We start from the raw sequence: 18,013 nt of genomic DNA, 5'->3' as shown, positions 1-18,013 counted from the left end.
TTTTAAGAAAAAACGTGTAGTGGACGTTTCAGTTGGTATCAGAGCAATGTTCCTACAAAGGGTTGTGCTACCACCAGTTCCGGAAAGCTCAGTCGTCAAACCTCAAGTCTGTAAGTTTAAATGTTTTACATGATTTTTATGATGATACCTGCATGTTTACATGGTTTATACGTTTATGTTACATGTTTAGAAGCTTTTTGAGTTTGAACGTTATGTATGTTTAAAATTGCTTGAAAAGGGGATTAGTATATGTTGCATTGTTAGAAACTTAGATTTAAATGTATGTTGGTTACGTCTAGAATTTGGAAAACTTTCAAATGTAATGTCTCCTAGACGCGCACCTAAAACTGATAGGCAAGCTGAGAATACCGAGGATCGTCAAGGGAATGCACCCCCAACTCCTAATGGGGATGCTGCTATTCATGCACTGGAAGGCATGTCGCTCTTCTTTGAGCAGTTTCAGCAGGCTCCGGGGCCACAGCTTGACGTTTATGATCAGTTCCGGAGGCTAGGTCCGAAGGAATTTTCTGGCACCACTGACCCATTTGCTGCTGAGGGTTGGATTCGATCACTTGAAATGCACGTATATGGGAGACGCTGACCGTGTTTGGTGTGCCATGTATATGCTTAGAGATTATGCTTCCCTTTGGTGGGAAGGGACGGGACATGAAATTGATTTGGCTATACTTTCTTGGGTTCGATTCAAGGAAATATTCTATGAGAAATACTTCAATGCCAATGTCCGAGGACGCTTGAAGAGAGAATTCATGAGTCTCCGTCAGGGGGACACGACTGTGGTTGAGTTTGTGAGGAAGTTTGATAGGGGTAGTCATTTTTGTTGGATCTCGGTTTTTTACGTGCCCAAACACAGCGGAAGTTTAAAATTTTTATTTTATTTTTAAAACAAAATAATTCTTTTGGACACTCGTATGGTTTTCAGGAATTAAACATGCATAGAATGTTTAAAAATTATACCTTTGTGAATTAAATCACTGGACTCCAACTGATCCGGTATAAACGGATTAGCTCTTGTTGATTCCCTACGAACTTTCTTCGATGAAATCCTCCTATCAAGTCCACGACTGGATGGTTTATTCCTCTTCCAATTTACACTAGAAAATATGGAAGAAGTTTTGCGTAGGAGAGAAATTGATCGAGAGATGACCCAAATTTTCTTTCAAAAAAATTGTGGCCGATTTTTTTCTTTGAAAGTGAAAGTCTAGAAAGACTTTTGTTGTGGTAGGCTAGGGTTTTAATTAACATGTGTTATTTATAATTAAATAATAGCCTAATGACATAATTAACATTAATGGGCTTGATTTAATTAATTGGGCTAGTCCAACTAGTTTAATTAATTTAATCAAAGCCTATTAAAACTTTAATTATTTATTATGATGGACTTGTACTCTTACAAGCCCATTAAACATACCCACCTTATTTAATTTATTAATTAATAAACTCAATTTTTGAGCTTAATAAATTAAATACATTATAAATTCAACATTTGAATTTATTATTTAAATTATAAATTCAGCTCCTTGAATTTTTATCACTTCCAAAATTTAATATTTAATAAACCCAACATTTGAGTTTAATAATTCAAATTCTCAAATTTTATAAATTCAACTACTTGAATTTATTCTCTCAAAATTTAATTATCATAAATTCAACTCCTTGAATTTACTATATAATATAAATTCAACTTCTTGAATTTATTCTCTCAACGGGAACAAACAATCCAATACTTGTGTGACCCTCAATGGTTCAGGGATACAGCTAGCCGTGGGTTCACAACTCTTTGTGATTCAGGACATAATCCTTTATTCGGGCTTACCCTAGTTAGCCCCATTTTTTTCATCAACATTTTGATCAAGATTGTCAGAACTCATTTCTGATTGCACCCATCGGATCATGGTAAGAGCGTCTAGTAGCATCGCCCCATGATCCCCTAGGTATCACTGATAGTGCCTGCAAGTACCAGTCGATTATGATTAACGTACATTACGGTCCCTTCATCTCATATATCCCGATCGAATCTGCAACCATTGGTTCATCGAGGGTTGCATATTAATTCTTTAACTATGTGACAACTATAAATAGTGGCATCGCATGTACCGTTCGAGAACTCCTTCTCTAACGTACATCTCATACTCTGGCCAGAGATTCCATGCACTATAATTTCATCAGATCACATAGGATATCCACACCCGCAGGTGAGCGGTGAATCCCCGACTACAATGCACTGGCTCCTATATGTTTCGCAATTGTACCCAACCTCGCCACCTGATGGCTCTCCTGGAGCCAGTAAACGAGTCAAAGCACAGCCCTAGCATATAGAGCCTCAGTGTTGTCCCGGGTCGTAAGGACTAATGGTGTACAATCATAACCACGGACTTATCCTCTCGATGAATGATAACCACTTGAAAAGTCCGAGGGAGGGTTGTTCGGTATAATCATCATATGACTACCCATCTGTATGTTTGGACATCTCTATGCCCATACCAAGAAACGCAGTACACAACATCACAGATGCTAGTCTCGAGCTCAAGCGACGTTTATCCATGTTTTAGGCGGCTGAATCGACTAGGAACGAATTTAGATCATACAGTGTTTACAAATGAGTTTCAACATCGAATTACGATTCATTTGCATTAAAGTATAATCAAGTTCTTTATCTATGTTTGATGACATGGGTATACAGATAAAGAAATAACAAACCATGAAATAATGAATTATATTAAAATAAAGATTGTTNGAGCTCAAGCGACGTTTATCCATGTTTTAGGCGGCTGAATCGACTAGGAACGAATTTAGATCATACAGTGTTTACAAATGAGTTTCAACATCGAATTACGATTCATTTGCATTAAAGTATAATCAAGTTCTTTATCTATGTTTGATGACATGGGTATACAGATAAAGAAATAACAAACCATGAAATAATGAATTATATTAAAATAAATATTGTTAATTACAATTGAGTCAATAAAATCCCTAGCCAACAGTTGGCTTGCAGGGCATCTACTCTAACAATTTTGTACACCTCATTGCAAGAGATGTTGCGGAGAAATTAAGGCACTTCATGGATGGCCTTCGACCTACTATACGCCGTGATGTGATGATGATGCGACCGACGGAGTATGCAGCTGCCACTGCCTAAGCATTCCAATTTGAGCAAGCCCTGAAAGATATTTATTATGAGATGCAGCGCAAGAGGCAGCAACACCAGTAGAACTCCCAGCCGAATAAAAAGCAATTCACGGGACCTCCTAGAGCTCAAGGGCAACAGAAGCCCCAAGGGCAAGTGAAGAAGCTGGGACAACCAAAGCCACCACAACCTGGAGCACCAAAACCTGTAGAGATACCACTGTGCAAAGAGTGCAATCGTTCACATTTTGGCAAGTGTATGTGGAGGACATACAAATTCTTCATATGCAAAGAAGAAGGACATAAAGCTATTGATTGCCCGAAGAAGAAAGGACTTACTGTGGGTAGAGCTTATGTGATGCATGCTGAGGAGGATCCAGACACGACCCTAATGTGAATGTTATGTATATGTACTCGGTATAACGTTTATGATGTGTTGAGTCTTTAGACTTACTAGATGTGAATGATACAGGTGAGCATATCGACGAGGAGACTGGAGGCGCGAAGACTGATTAGGCTGGGATGGATATGCGCACACTAACCCGAGGACCTTATTTTTCCGCACATCATGTTTATGATTTAGGAGAGATCATGGATATTTTCATACGGTGTCATTTTTATATGTTGATGGTGGTCACGAGTTTTGCATGTTTGATGTTTTGTCGTATTTTCTTTTACTGCAGCGTTTTTATTGTTAGTTGAATACTTTTATTTTAAAATGTGTAAATTTCAATTGTTATCGCATTGCATGCATAAAATGTTTATTTCGAAATTTAACTTTAAAAAAAAAAAAGAAATTAGTAAACGTTTCACCGGGTCTTAATAGCATCAAATTCACAAGGACCACCGGCAACTCCAAAACTAGATGCAGCAGGAAAATCACTCGCCATGAAACGGGAGAGGGCTATCTTTGGGTTGACCAAGATTAAAACGCAAACGGCCGGCTACCGATTAACCAACCACCCTCTTAGAGTATCTTTTTACAACAAAACAGTGAGTGAAACAGCACAAACAAGTCAACACACCCCCTTTTTTATTCCAATGACTCCCAACAAAAGCAACAAATGTAAAGAACAATCAATCAACTGAAAACAAAAACAGCACGTCACGAGTACTCTGCTCAATTCAATTCCAAGGATAAATCGATGAATATAATCCCCAACTTCCTCCACAATTGAATCTACACTTTACCTCCCGCCAAATAAGGCTCCGATCTCCTCGTCAATTAATTCAGCGTTTCCTCAATGATATGATGGTACGAGTAGAATCTTCACGAGACCTACATAATCAATAAAAGAGAATTAATGGAATGAGATTTGAAATTTCATTTGTAGTTAGTCAAGTGAGATCCTATTTTTAAAAAACTAGGCTTACCTCTAAAGATACTACATTACCAATCACACGCGTGATCACGATCAAGTTTTGCTGTGAATTAAAAATGAAGTTTCAAACTGAAATCCATGAACTTACAATTCCAAAATCTCTAATTTGTGAGGTTAAGTTTTAAATATTAAAAAAATAATCGAGAATCATAACAGAAGAAAAAATTATCTAATTTTTAAAATATATAAATATTTTAAATTATTTCAAAATAATTTTTTGAATGATACATAAAATATATTTAAAATATTAGTTTTTTAAAAATATATTAGCGTATTCATATAATCTAAATCCTACAAAATCTTGTGAAATCTGGCCATTTTTGTAAAAATGTTATTTAATTATATCAAATCACAACAAATATCAATCCGTTATGAAATTCTATTATACAAAACACACAAAATGAGATTTATAACTCCAAATCTCACCAAATTCCATGAAATCCATGGAACCACACGCTGTCAGGGAATTTGGAGAACCAAATATCATTCCCCTAATAATAATAATAAATTTTAAAAAAGAAGCTTAAAAACTGTAGAACAATTAAGAGTTTATAAAGAATAGTCAAATATGATAGCTTTCTCTTACTCTAGGATCAACACATGAATCCATGCCAGAATTCTTCATAACCTACTGGTTTTCATGTACAGCTATGCTCAAATTACAAAGAACACACATCAGTCGCCCCTTTAAATGTTAATAGCAAGTCCGTTTGTCCTGTCCGAATATCTTGAGCAATATAATACAGTAAGTTAGAAAGCGAAGATGTGTCCAAGAGCTCAAGTAGCAGTTTCCCCTGCCTCTCTCCTCAGCAATTCCTGAGAAGCCAAAGAAACATTTAACTTCGCTAATTCCAATCAATTATTTATGAGGATGACACGAGTGAGCAAGCAGGATGCAGTATATGTAGGAACACTTTTTCGATGACATGGGTAGGTGTGCATGGTTGGAGAGCAGAGTAATTTCCTCTCTCAGTAAATTGTGAAATATGGGCAGTTGCTATTTCATGTTTTCTTCATTTTCTCGAGCAAACAAATATCCAATTTTCTCCTAATAGCATTTCAATCACCTAGCCATACTGATGTCTAGCAAACTAACTGAACATTATACAAGTAACCACGTCATTTTTTATATCTAGGTTTTCAATAACTGTGTGAGCATAACAATGTTTGGCCTAACTGCCTAAGTTGGTAACAAACTATGTATTATTAACTAAAAAATACCTGATTATTTAGCTCATTGATAAATATACACATATGATGGAAGTAATGTAATGGTTATGATTGTCGATGGTTTCAGTGCGGGGAAGCTCTGAAGATTATCTTGTTCAAGGCAGGCAGAGGAAGCACTGCCTTCTAAAGAGTTCACCCTTAAAATTTTGGCATACCAGTTTGATAGCCGATACGGACTGGCGTTGCCTTTCTTTCTTCTCACGTTCACACTCCGAACACCAGTTGGAGAAATCTTTCTGATACTTCCTCAACTCTCTAAATACAGAACTGCAGGAAGAAGGTATTAAAATCCAGAATATAAATTGCGAATTTGTGATCTTATGCAAGCTCTCTAAGAAAAGACAATAATTTTGAGATTACCAACTTAAAAAATGCCTGGGTATTTAAACTTGAAAGAAATAATTAGAAATAAAGAGAAGTTATAATGGAAGGAATAAATCAGTAGAATCACTATAGCTCAAATAAATGTAACCTCGTCCAAATTTATATCTTAGAAGGACATACCATATACTCGTACCAGAACTTGACAGCGTTAATAAACTCTTCTAATTATCATCATTTTTCACCCAATCACACTGACAACACAAATCCTAAAAAATTCCTTCCGGAAAAGCCTTATGTTTTACTAGGGGAAGAGTGTAGCAACCACAATAAGAAATGCACAAAGATATTGGAATGGAATATAAACCAAATGTATTCTGATGAAATAAAAAGAACTCCCAGGAACTCCCAGAGAAACGTCTCTTGACAACCTTAGCTCTTCCCAGTACTTGACACTCAAGAAATGTAAATAACTCTCCACCAGCAATATTCTTTTCCATATATATACTCTCCCCTCCCCTTCTCATGTGTGTGTGTCATCTATTTTCTTCTAGAACAAACAAATTTAATTATGGGCTTTTCACCCACCATGTGACTCTCCTCGTTTTGGCCCACAACAATACCCCCTTCACTAGAAGCAGTCTTGTCGTTAAGGCTGGATGTGGGAAATCACAAAGCAAGGGCAGTGACCTCTTCCCAAGTAGCTTCTTCTATAGGCCCGTCCTTCCACCGGATCAGCACTTGTTGCACTTTTTCTCCACCTATCTGCTTCAGTCTTCGAGCCACAACTTGCTCTGGCTCAAAATTCTACAGTCAACTCTGACTCTATAACTTTTGATAAAGGTTGCACAGACACTGCACTTCCCACCGCCTTTTTTAGACAGGGACATAGAACACTGGATGAATTCTGGACCCAGCAGATAACTGCAACTTGTAAGACACATTGCCACTTTTCGCAGCACCCTAAAAGGTCCGTAATATCTAGGAGTCAGCTTCTGATAAACCCTTCGACAGACCGATTGTTGTTTATGAGGTCTTAAACTTCAGAAACACCATGTCATCCTCTCGAAAAGAAACATCTTTCCGTTGAGCATTTGCTTGTTTAGTCATCCTCTCTTGTTCTCTGTGTAGTTTATACTTAAGTTGCCTCAGTAGTTCATCCCTGTCTTAAAGCTCTTGAGATAACGCTGCCACTGCTGTTACATGGGCCCAAAATTGTGTAATTTTTGGTGGTTTCCTTCCATAGACGATCTCAAAAGGTGTCATACCTGCAGCAGTATGATATGATGTATTATACCAGAATTCGTCCCAATGGATTCACACTGCCCATGTTATCGGTTGCTCCAATGCAAAACATCGCAAATAAGTTTCCAAACACCAGTTCAATAACTTGGTTTGCCCATCTGTTTCCGGAGGAACTCATCTCAAGTAAAGTTCCCTGCAATCTGAAAAAACTCGGTTCAGAATTGGCTCATGAAAACTGGATCTCTATCACTCACAATTGATTTTGGAGTCCCGTGAAGAAGTAAAATCTCTTTTGTGAACAACTCTGCTACCACTTTTGCTGTAAATGGATGTTTAAGCATTACAAGATGCTCATATTTTGATAACCGATCTACCACCACCGCGATCACCTCAAACCCCCTCGATTTAGGTAAGCCAACAACGAAGTCCATCAATATATCTTCCCAAATTGCACTGGAAACAGGTAATGGCTGTAACAATCCTGATGGTTTAGTTGCCTCATATTTTTGCCTTTGAAACACTGCACACTCCGCAACATATCATGCCACATCCTTCCTCATCCTCGCCAAACAAAACAGCTGGAAATTCTACTAATTGTCCTCAAGTCCCCAAATGACCCCCCATTGGTGTAGCATGTGATTCTTCCATAATTTTTTAATTCATTCAGAACCCTTGGGAATCAATATCTTCCCCTTGTGCAACAAGAACCCATTGACCATTGAATACACCCCACTACCCTCTATACCTTGACTTTATTAATTAAAATTTGTAACTTAGGATCATTCCCCACTGCTTCCCTTAATTCTTCAGCTTCTAACCGCACCGGTATTGATATACTTTTGAGATCCACTTCCTCTATCTTTCTTGAAAGAGCATCAGCCGCTCCATTACTACTTCCAGATTTGTATTTAATCTCGAATTCGTACCCCATCAATTTGGGCAACCAATGTTGTTGGTCCGGAGTCGAAATAAGTTGTAACAAACTTTTTAGTGCTTTGTGGTCCGTCATGACAGTGAATTTCATTCCCAGAAATTACGGTCTTCAATGTTGGATAGCAAATACTAAGGCCATCAATTTCTTCTCATATGTGGATTTGGATAATGCTCTGTCGGCTAAATGCTTTCTAAAGAAAGCTATAGGCCGCTCTTGAGCTAACACTGCCCCAAGCGCCCTACCTAATGCATCACAATCAATAACAAATTATATAGAGAAATATGACGTTATCAAAATTGGAGCCAAACTCACCACCCTTTTTAACTCCTCAAACGCTCATTGCGCCCCTTGACTCCAAAGAAACTGTTTTTACGCAATTAATCAGTCAAAGGCTTGAGTATTTTGCCATAATCACGAATAAATTTACAATGATATCCGGTTAACCCCAAAAAGCCCACCCCTTCCTTAATTTCGGTAGGCACCGGCCAAGCTCTTACTCCCTCAATCTTCTTAGGGTCCACTGTTAGCCCCTCATACGAGATCATGTGCCCTACATACTCCACCTCCTTAAGCCCAAATTAGCATTCTTTTTTTGTTCAGCAACAGTTGGTGCTTCAACAAAACACCAAAAATGTCCGCGGATGTCCCAGGTGTTCTACTCACATCTTGCTAAACAACAGAATCATCATAGCACATTCCCGCTAATTACAGGATCGACCACATGCATATTAGTTCTTCAAACTAATCGATTTTCCCACGTCATCTTTTAAATCAAGATCTAAAATATCCTCCTTAACCACCTTTATCCAAGTTTCAATGACTTACCCCTCATTCTACTCCTTCCATTAACCTGCCAACCTAAGATATGTCGGATTGAAACCATATTTGGTCTCCTCTTCAAATGACCAAACCATGTTAGACGTTTCTCCATAATCGTATACTCATGATGTCATCCTATATTTCATCCATCTGCTTTAATCTTATGTCTATATCATTTCTAATGTCCCAAGTTTTTGGATAATAGAACCTAAATGGCGAAAAGCTTCACACTTTGGGACTTCTCAACCTTCAATCTCTATTGGGCTACCGATTCGTCAAGATTCGGGACCAAAGTTACAAGCTAAATATTCCGTTTTCAAACGACTAATTCTAAAACATTTACTCTCAAGAGTTTTATGTCATCTATCTAATTTTTTATTTACACCTTTAGTTTCATCTATGAGGACATTATCATCTACAAACAACGTTAATCAAGGTACCTCATCCTAAATATGTCCTGTCAGCTCATCCATAACTAAAGCAAAAAAGTAAGGGCTTAAAACTGATCATTGATGAAGTCCTACTGCCACAAGAAATTCACATGACATCCCTCCAACGGACCTAACATTACGGCACCTTCGTACATATCTTTAATGATCTTGAGGTAGCATTGAGACGCGTGCTTCCTTCTAAGTATTCAGCTGATTAATTCTCTAAGCACTCTATCATAGGCTTTCTCTAAGTCAATAAATATCATATGCAGGCTCTTCTGTTGTTCTCTATATTTCTCAATCATTTGTCTAATCAAGAAAATAGCTTTCATTGTAGATCTACCCTACATAAAACCAAATCGGTTATCTGATACAGTAGTGATACTCGTAAGTCTCCGCTCTATCCCTCGCTCCCATAGCTTCATTGTATGGCTCATAAGTTTAATCTCTCTATAGTTTGAGCAGTCACGTATATCTCATTTATTCTTATAAATAAATCGGTACTACAATACTATGCTCCAACATATTGGCATTTTCCAAGTATCTAGAATCCTATTAACGAGCCTAGTCAACCATTGTATCCCAACTTCCCATGGACAATTCCATACTTCAATTGGTATCTCATCCGGTCCAACTGTCTTCCCCGGTTTCATCCTCTTCAGTCTCTATTGCTTCCTTATCACTAGCTCTACGATAGAACACTAGATGTCTTACTTCACGCACAAATTTTTTCAAATATGGCTTGAATACCTCATTCGTGGTGGATTGAAACGTGGCGGTCATGAGTCTCGAATGCTGTCTTTTGATCGTCTTCTTGCTTCATTCTAATTTGATGATCCGGACTTTAAATCCAGTTAGGTAAACCACACAAGCCCCATTTAATTCATCCAGTAATTCCTCGATCACGGGTATCGGATACTTTTCCGCAATAGTTATGTCATTTAATAAAGCCCGGTAATCTACACAAAAAAGCCAACTTCCATCTTTTTCTTCAACCAAAATGAAAGGGCTAGAGTAAAGGCTGCAACTAGGCTGTATAACTCCCGCTTGAAACATTTCGGCCACCAATCTTTCTATCTCATCCTTTTGAAGATGTGCATACCTGTATGGTCTTACTTGCACTGGCCCACTCCCTTCTGTAATTTTGATAGAATGATCTTGTATTCTTTGTGGTGGCAGACCCTGTGGGGGTTCAAATAAGCTGCCATACACCACAAGAATATCCTCTAACTCCACTTGTTGTTTTACCACTTTGTCTCACTGTCTCTTCCAAATCCTTTCCCTCCTCATCTGCAATAATAATCACTTTCATAGACTTATAAGTGCACTTGTGAAAGGGCTCCCTACACTTGAAACAAAGCCCTTTTTCTTTACGGCTAAACACTCTTGATGGGAAATGATTTTCCATCCCTAGCTCTCTGACCAGGAACGTGGTTTACTACTCCCCTCGCTTGACCACTGTCCCCCTGAAGAAACCGATCGGAAATTTTGGACAGTACTTTTGGCTCTGGGTTCAATGCAACGAATTTTCACCCAAAGCGTCAGTGCATGACATATTCCTGGTAAATGGGCTGGATCGGTGTATTTCTGTCATTGTTTCGGGCCCGAGCGTTACCCCTGTGAGTTCCCACCCCTCTTTTCCAATTTAGAGCCCGTTGTAAGGTTATTTCCATGATGGAATAGGGTATCCAAATAAAATTCTTCTTCAATCATTCGGGCCAAGTCCATGGCCCGTATTATGGTTTTGGGCTCATAAGTTCTCAGCCTCTTCACATCATCTCTCAACCCACTGAGAAAACACCCTAATCTTTGTCGCTCAGGTAATTTTCCGATTTGTGCCATGAGAACTTCAAACTTTTCAATATAGGCTTCCACTCTCTGATTCTCCTGCTTCAACAATGCCAAAAGCTCAAATGTGTTCACGGCTTTCCTTCCACTATATCTCCGGATAAGCTCCTGTGCAAACAGGTCCCAAATCATGTTCGGGAACTGCGAGTTCATCCATCGGAACCAGTGTACTGCCAGCCCTTCCATACACATGTGCTCAATTTTTAGGCAGTTACCGGAGCAGTGCCTTGCAACTCGAATATTGCTCCACCTTCCCCAACCAACCCAAAGGATCAAACCCAGGTAACTCAACTCTCCGTATCACCTGTTTCACTTTCATTCATCTCAAATCTGTCCATGTTTCCCTTCACAGACCCCCTCCCATCAGAAAGATTTTCCTGATAAGGAAGATCCCCATTTCCCTCTATTTGTTGTGGCTGATCACCCACTTGTCGATCTGATACCTCTTTCCCTTTCGCTTTGTCCATCTGCTCCACCATTGTCATGAGGTTTGGTATCTCACTCACTACTATGGTTTCCTGCATCAACAACATCATTTTCTTCATGACCTCCACTCTTGCTTCAATCCTGATCTCTGAACGCGTGGTTTCCATCGCCGCTTTCTTCTCCATCGAAGATCCGGCGGGTCGGACCAAATGTTGCAACCACAATAAGAAATGCAAAAGCTATTGGAACGGAATATAAACAGAATGTATTGTGATGAAATAAAATGAACTCTCAGAGAAATGTCTATGCACAACTCTAGCTTTCGCTAGTACTGACACTTAAGAAAAGTAAAATACTAACTCTCCTCCAGCAATATTCATTTCCATAAATACTCTCCCCGCCTCTTCTCACGTGTGTGTGTGTGTGTGTGTGTCATCTATTTTCTTTTAATTATGGGCTTTTCATCCACTATGTGACTCTTTTTTTTTGCCAACAACAAAGAGGCGGTGTTTTTTACCTTCTGCACCATAACAACAAGTTAGTCCTGTTCCCTGATGTGGTAGCCCTAGCACCATGCCGATGACGGCCACGATGAAGAACTGCACGGCCCGGAACATGCACATAGTCGAATATTTCCTGGACAATTGTCACAAAAGCCAAAAAAACCGTCAAACATAATTACAAATCTATTATATTAGCAAAATTTCTGCCTCCAAAGTTTGAGAGACAACATGAATTCAGAGAGTTAATAATCCAGAACCAAGGGCTAATAGAATTCAAAATGTTGTTATTCTCCTCAACAACTTAAAAGGTCAAAAGGTAACTCGAAGGCTAGTACCAGTCCAATTTACTGCAAGTACTAAATGGGACTTTTTGAACTCTTGTAGAACAAGACAAAACATTTAAAACAAACAACCCTATTTATTTTGATCTTGGTTTAACTTGGAAATGGGTCACTATTTTGAAGCCCCAACAAAAAACACGATGCCTACCATATTATTGATATGGCGCATGATCATGCAAACATTTGGTAACACTCAATAATAATTGAGAAAATAGTGTCGATGCTAATTCCATCAAAAGAAATTAACTATTTTCTAGAGAGACCTATTATAAGGGGGGCAAATATGAAAAGACTCACCTCTGACTGTATTTCTGTATTTACATGATTTTCACATCGCACTCCACGAAGATAGAGTTCACCACCAGAAAATTGTTTACCTAAGCAGACATTCAAGGTGACTTCTGCATCATCCACGTGAAAACCTATGAAGATGGTTCCAAGAAAACAACTTTTAGCGAGAAGTTACCCACAACTGGCCATCAGTGTCAAACTAAAATGATACTGCCCAGAAACCTTTCTATACTCACAATAGAGGGGGTCTTAAAGAAACATAAGTATGATACCACGATTACATAAGCACACTTCAGTATTAACAAGATGATTAACCAAATTCCTAGCAATGAAACAATTGAACAATGTACGTACAAGATAGAATAACTGAAAGTATTGGCATCCAAGTTTAGACAAGAGAACCATGAGAACATATGGCTTCATTGGGACAAGTTCTTATATGGCTTCATTGGGACAAGTTCTTATAAAACGTATTAATAAAAGTGTTTTTTACAAAAATTTTAAAAATTGTTTTAAAAATTGTTTTAAGAATTAATATGTATTTAAACAAATATTCTGAAAAAATGTTTTTCCAGTTAAACAATTTGAACAACTTTCTCTATATTCAAAAAACATCTCTCAGTTATTCTTTAAAAACTATACTCTGAGAACAACATTTAGAAAAACATTTTCATAAACTTTTTAAAAATCTTGTTCAAACACATGCTTAAGTTTTTTTCACTTATAAAACACTAAAAAGGTTTTTATAGCACTCGTCCAAACGGAACTTGTAAGTTGATAAGTATAACTATTCCTACTTGAATCATAATATAATAAAGAACACCCAAATGAACCCGGTTAAAGAGCTGTATCTATCATTACATGATATCTCAGACCAAAAACTTTCACCATCAAGGATCTAAAGTTCTAAAAATCAATAATATTTTCAATTCTCTACATTATCTCTAAGACAGTAAACCATACATGATGTCCTATTCAGAGTCCATTAGGACGTAAGGAGACTACACTCACCAACTAAATAAGATTACAGTTTGCCTCTGACATTAGCAGTATTTTATCGACAATAGCATTTGCCATAAATTGTTGGAGCACAAAATTACAAGTTAGATTACTTAATTCAAGTTGTCCGGTGGTAGGCAACCAAGTATACCAATGCTTAAAAGCGATTCTAGCAACCTGTAACCAAAATAGGATGAGATGATATAGCATTGTCGAAAGAACTGCATTACAATGTTCATAATCTTTCAAAATATAGAATGATCCAGAGTTAAGAAAAAACCACTGGGACAGAAATCACGCACCCAAATCCACATCTCTATCCATCCCATATTGAACAACGAAACCATGATGAGCATCAAGCGTTGATCCACCAACCTCAGGAAAGAAAACTACAAAATATATTCATCAGAGTTGATTAATACTGAAATCATATTAATTCAGACAAAATCATTAGTATAGGAAGAAGAATGGTCACCTTTTGATATTGGGCGTATGAAATCTTCCATGACCTTATCAAGAATGGTTTCCATACCAAAATCATCAAGAACAACACCATACTTATTCATTGTATTAGGTCTCATTATCCTGAATTTAGTCTCGTGGACCCACTTTTCAAAATTTTCGACCTAAGCAATCAGAACCTGATAAGAGAACATAAAACCAAAACTACTAGGAAAACTTAATTAGAAAGTCGAAACTTGAAAGATGACTGAAAACAAAAAATTACCTCCGCCAGTAACATTTCACACAATCTCGGTTGCACCATTTCAAAGGTGAAAACCCCAGGAGAGGGCTCAGACATAATATTTCTGAACCCCGTCTCAGTGTTCTCGTTAATTGCCTTGAGAAATGAAGGAACAAAGAAGTCTGCAGCATGCATGGTATAAAGTTCCCTGTGCAGACGCTGATAAGACCAAGCCAATTACAATAAATGTTCGTGAATTTATTTGTGTATCATGATATCGGGAAAAAGGGGAAAGAGAGAAGTTGAGGATCCGGATTTTGATGCATACCGCGATAACAATTATTTGTATTGACTAACAATTATTTTTACCGAGATCTTTTCTGCCATAAAGCACACTTTCAAGCTAGTATTTGTTTATCTAAAGTGACCCTAAATGCCAATACATACAAATAAGACAAATGTAACTCTCGTTCACGTCATAGGCTAGATTAATCTACATACGACAAATATTAAAGATCATGCAAAGTGGACCACCATAGCATCAACTTCTCAAGAACTGAACAATATTGTGATCCTATGTTGACTGTCCGAGAAATTGTGGAGTTGGTAACAATATTTGGAGGTTCTCCAATCCAGAAGACTGATTATTATGGTTCTTAGATCCATTGCCTAACATTCTAGTGAAGGAAATATATCCTCCAACCCATAAGCATGAATGTTCCCAGCCCATGGTGGAGGCAAAACTCATTCAGGTATCGTTTCTCAGAAATTCATCAACGTCCTAAAAAATAGAAAAATTGATATGAAAATATTGGAGGACAAGAGATTGATAAACTTTTCATTGATACCTACTGCCACACAAAAGGGTTCAACTTCATTTTTAAATTTTTCTAATACAATGGTTGGTAGCATTGAAAATGTTCGACAAAATATGAAATACCAACTACAAAAAAATCTTTATAAACGTTAAGATAACCCTTAATAATACTAATTACACACTCAGCAGCAATTACAAGTGTCATACACGCCATACCTGATAGTTGGATATAATCTTCTGCCTATACTCTCTGTGCTTCTGAAGCTGTTCAAACACAACAGTCATGGATTCTCAATCAGCATTTAACAACATGCAGAGATACATTACACAGAGAGAGAGAGAGAGAGAGTTCCAATAAAGCAGAATGCCAAGCATGCAATACATTAAACTGCATAAATTCACGTGGTAAAGGACAGATGGGAACTCGATCTAAGCTTTTCATGAAGCTAACCGAGGGATAAAATCAGAAACCCCAACCCCTGAAATGCTCATTGACACAATTTTACTCCACGGAAATATATACTCACAGTTTCATGCAAGTGAAACATGTACAATTCCACACTTCCACGTGCAAAAATCAAGGTCCGGTCCACAAGATGCCCAATCACTTTATCCTTTAGATAAGATCCCCCATAATCCAAATTTTCATTAAAAACTACCCTGGCATCATTTCCCATTCATCAACTTATCAACCTTATTCAACATTGAATGCAACCCACTACCAATCCGTAAGTACATATTCAAGTCCTTCTACACACACGTAAGTGAACCCAACTCAAATCTCCTGCTAAACCAGATGTTGTGGCTATCCTGAGCAATTGCAATCACCGGGTTACCAAATGTGCGAATCATGAGCATATACAACAATGGTAAATCGTGAGACACATGGCAATAGTTTCAGCTACTGTATCAGAAACAGTAGTTTACATTTGAATAGGAAAATCACATATTCGTCCCAAAATAGTGCAAAATGGGTAATTATCACATGCATCGATTTTACATTCTCGGAGTAGGAAAACTCGAATAGGTTACCTAACCCAGGGAAAGAAGTGCATGTATTTTACGGACCTTTCTCCTATCATACAACTTGAAACGATCTTTACTAAAAAAAAGGTTTCTTCCTCCACAATAATAAATACAACACAAACAAACCGACGTCATCTCATTCAAGTGAAAAAACGCAAACAATGTATAGGTAATCGTGTTTACCCTAACGCGCTCGTTTTCAGGGTAGTAACGTACGAGTATATCTCGCATGTACGAAACCTTCACATCCCGCGTCTGGAGGATGAGATTCGGCGGTAGGTACCTCTCCAACGAGCTGAAAACCAACGGGCTAAAATCCAGGTCTAAATCCTCATAATTCTCGGGCTTGTGATCAGAATAAGGGTTCAACCTCAGCCTATGCGTCGCATACAGTGGCACCACCGCTAGCGCGTCCGCCTGACTAATGCCGTTGACGCTGCCGTTGTTTCCGTTGGAATGTAACACTTGGGAGCCACCGGAGGGATTTTCGGGTGGTAGTGGGTTCGCATCAGCCCCACGTTCCTGGGACGCCGGCGCGGCTGCCCCGTCGAGAGACATGGGAAACGTTATTATTATTATACAGAAATGAAGGGTTAATCGGTATAAAATAAAATTAAAAAAGGATAAATTAAAGCAGCATTTTGTCGTTGAATTGAAGAAATGGGGAATTAGGGTTTTCAGAGCTTGTGCAGGGGTGTCCGCAGTAAACGTGACAGAAAGGTGACTCAGGAAACTGCACCTATCAGAGCACCCGCATTGGTGGGTGTTATAACAACTACCACCTCATCAAAAATCATGAGGATCACATGTCACATACACATTACATTAACACATCCATTCTCCTACATTCATTTTAACATTCACACTCATTATTTGTAGGTCCCGATGTCCACTCATTCATCTTATTCTTATTTTACATTAAATAAATTCAATTTCAAATTTTTTAAGAAAATTAAATTATTATTATTTTATATTAATAATAATTTGTTTTTATATATAATTTGTTATAATTAAAATAATTCAAAACATGTGAGGTCCGCGTCGCTAATAGCGACGGTTTTTCAAAAACCGTCACTACGTGTGCAATTTTTAAAAAAAAATGAACTGACATAGGGGCGTTCATACATATGAACGCCCCTGACCCTCTCTCATGTGAGTGGGCGTTTTGGAGAGTGGGTGTTAAAGGGATGTTATATGGGTGCCCTCAGTATATTTGTAAAACTTTCATATCTAAAATTCAAAATAATACTTTAAAAAAAATTCAAAATAATGTTTTCATAAAATTTATCCATAAAATAATTTAATAAGAGATTTTACCTTAAAATATATTAGAACAAATTAAGATGTGTTACAGTTTGTTTCCAACTTCATATTTAAACTTTTTCATAATTCGGTTATGTCTTTTGAAAATAATGAGTGTATCATAATATATTTCATAATGGGCTCGAAAGGATATTTAGAATCTTGATATCTTAAATCATAGTGTTATAAGGGATGTTAATCAAGAGTATTATAGGATGAATCAATATTAATCTTGAAAATCTAAGAATTAGTAGTTGTGTTTGGGA

General features: G+C 37.6%; 1 protein-coding gene across 2 annotated transcripts; it reads right to left on the bottom strand.

The window, feature by feature from the left end:
* Positions 1-4,184: 4,184 nt before the first annotated feature.
* On the bottom strand, positions 4,185-17,184 carry LOC140964352 (2-oxoglutarate and iron-dependent oxygenase domain-containing protein CP2-like). Of its 2 annotated transcripts, XR_012172876.1 has the most exons (10): positions 16,629-17,184; positions 15,636-15,683; positions 14,645-14,821; positions 14,393-14,543; positions 14,220-14,306; positions 12,925-13,049; positions 12,301-12,419; positions 5,915-6,026; positions 5,116-5,345; positions 4,185-4,426 (listed from the first exon to the last, which is right to left on the bottom strand). XR_012172876.1 is itself a non-coding variant. In XM_073424049.1 (9 exons), the coding sequence occupies exons 1-9, from the start codon at positions 17,001-17,003 to the stop codon at positions 5,307-5,309; spliced, it is 1,233 nt and encodes a 410-aa protein (XP_073280150.1). In that variant the 5' UTR covers positions 17,004-17,184; the 3' UTR covers positions 5,063-5,306. The 2 variants fall into 2 exon arrangements, 1 of the variants encoding a protein (XP_073280150.1); XM_073424049.1 differs by lacking the exon at positions 4,185-4,426 and having other exon boundaries at positions 5,063-5,345.
* Positions 17,185-18,013: the final 829 nt, after the last annotated feature.

Source organism: Primulina huaijiensis, chromosome 18 (genome assembly GCF_012295235.1).
Source record: "Primulina huaijiensis isolate GDHJ02 chromosome 18, ASM1229523v2, whole genome shotgun sequence".
Classification (NCBI taxonomy): domain Eukaryota; kingdom Viridiplantae; phylum Streptophyta; class Magnoliopsida; order Lamiales; family Gesneriaceae; genus Primulina; species Primulina huaijiensis.
The sequence above is the reverse complement of the archived record's forward strand: the minus strand, read 5'-3'. Positions and strand labels throughout refer to the sequence as shown.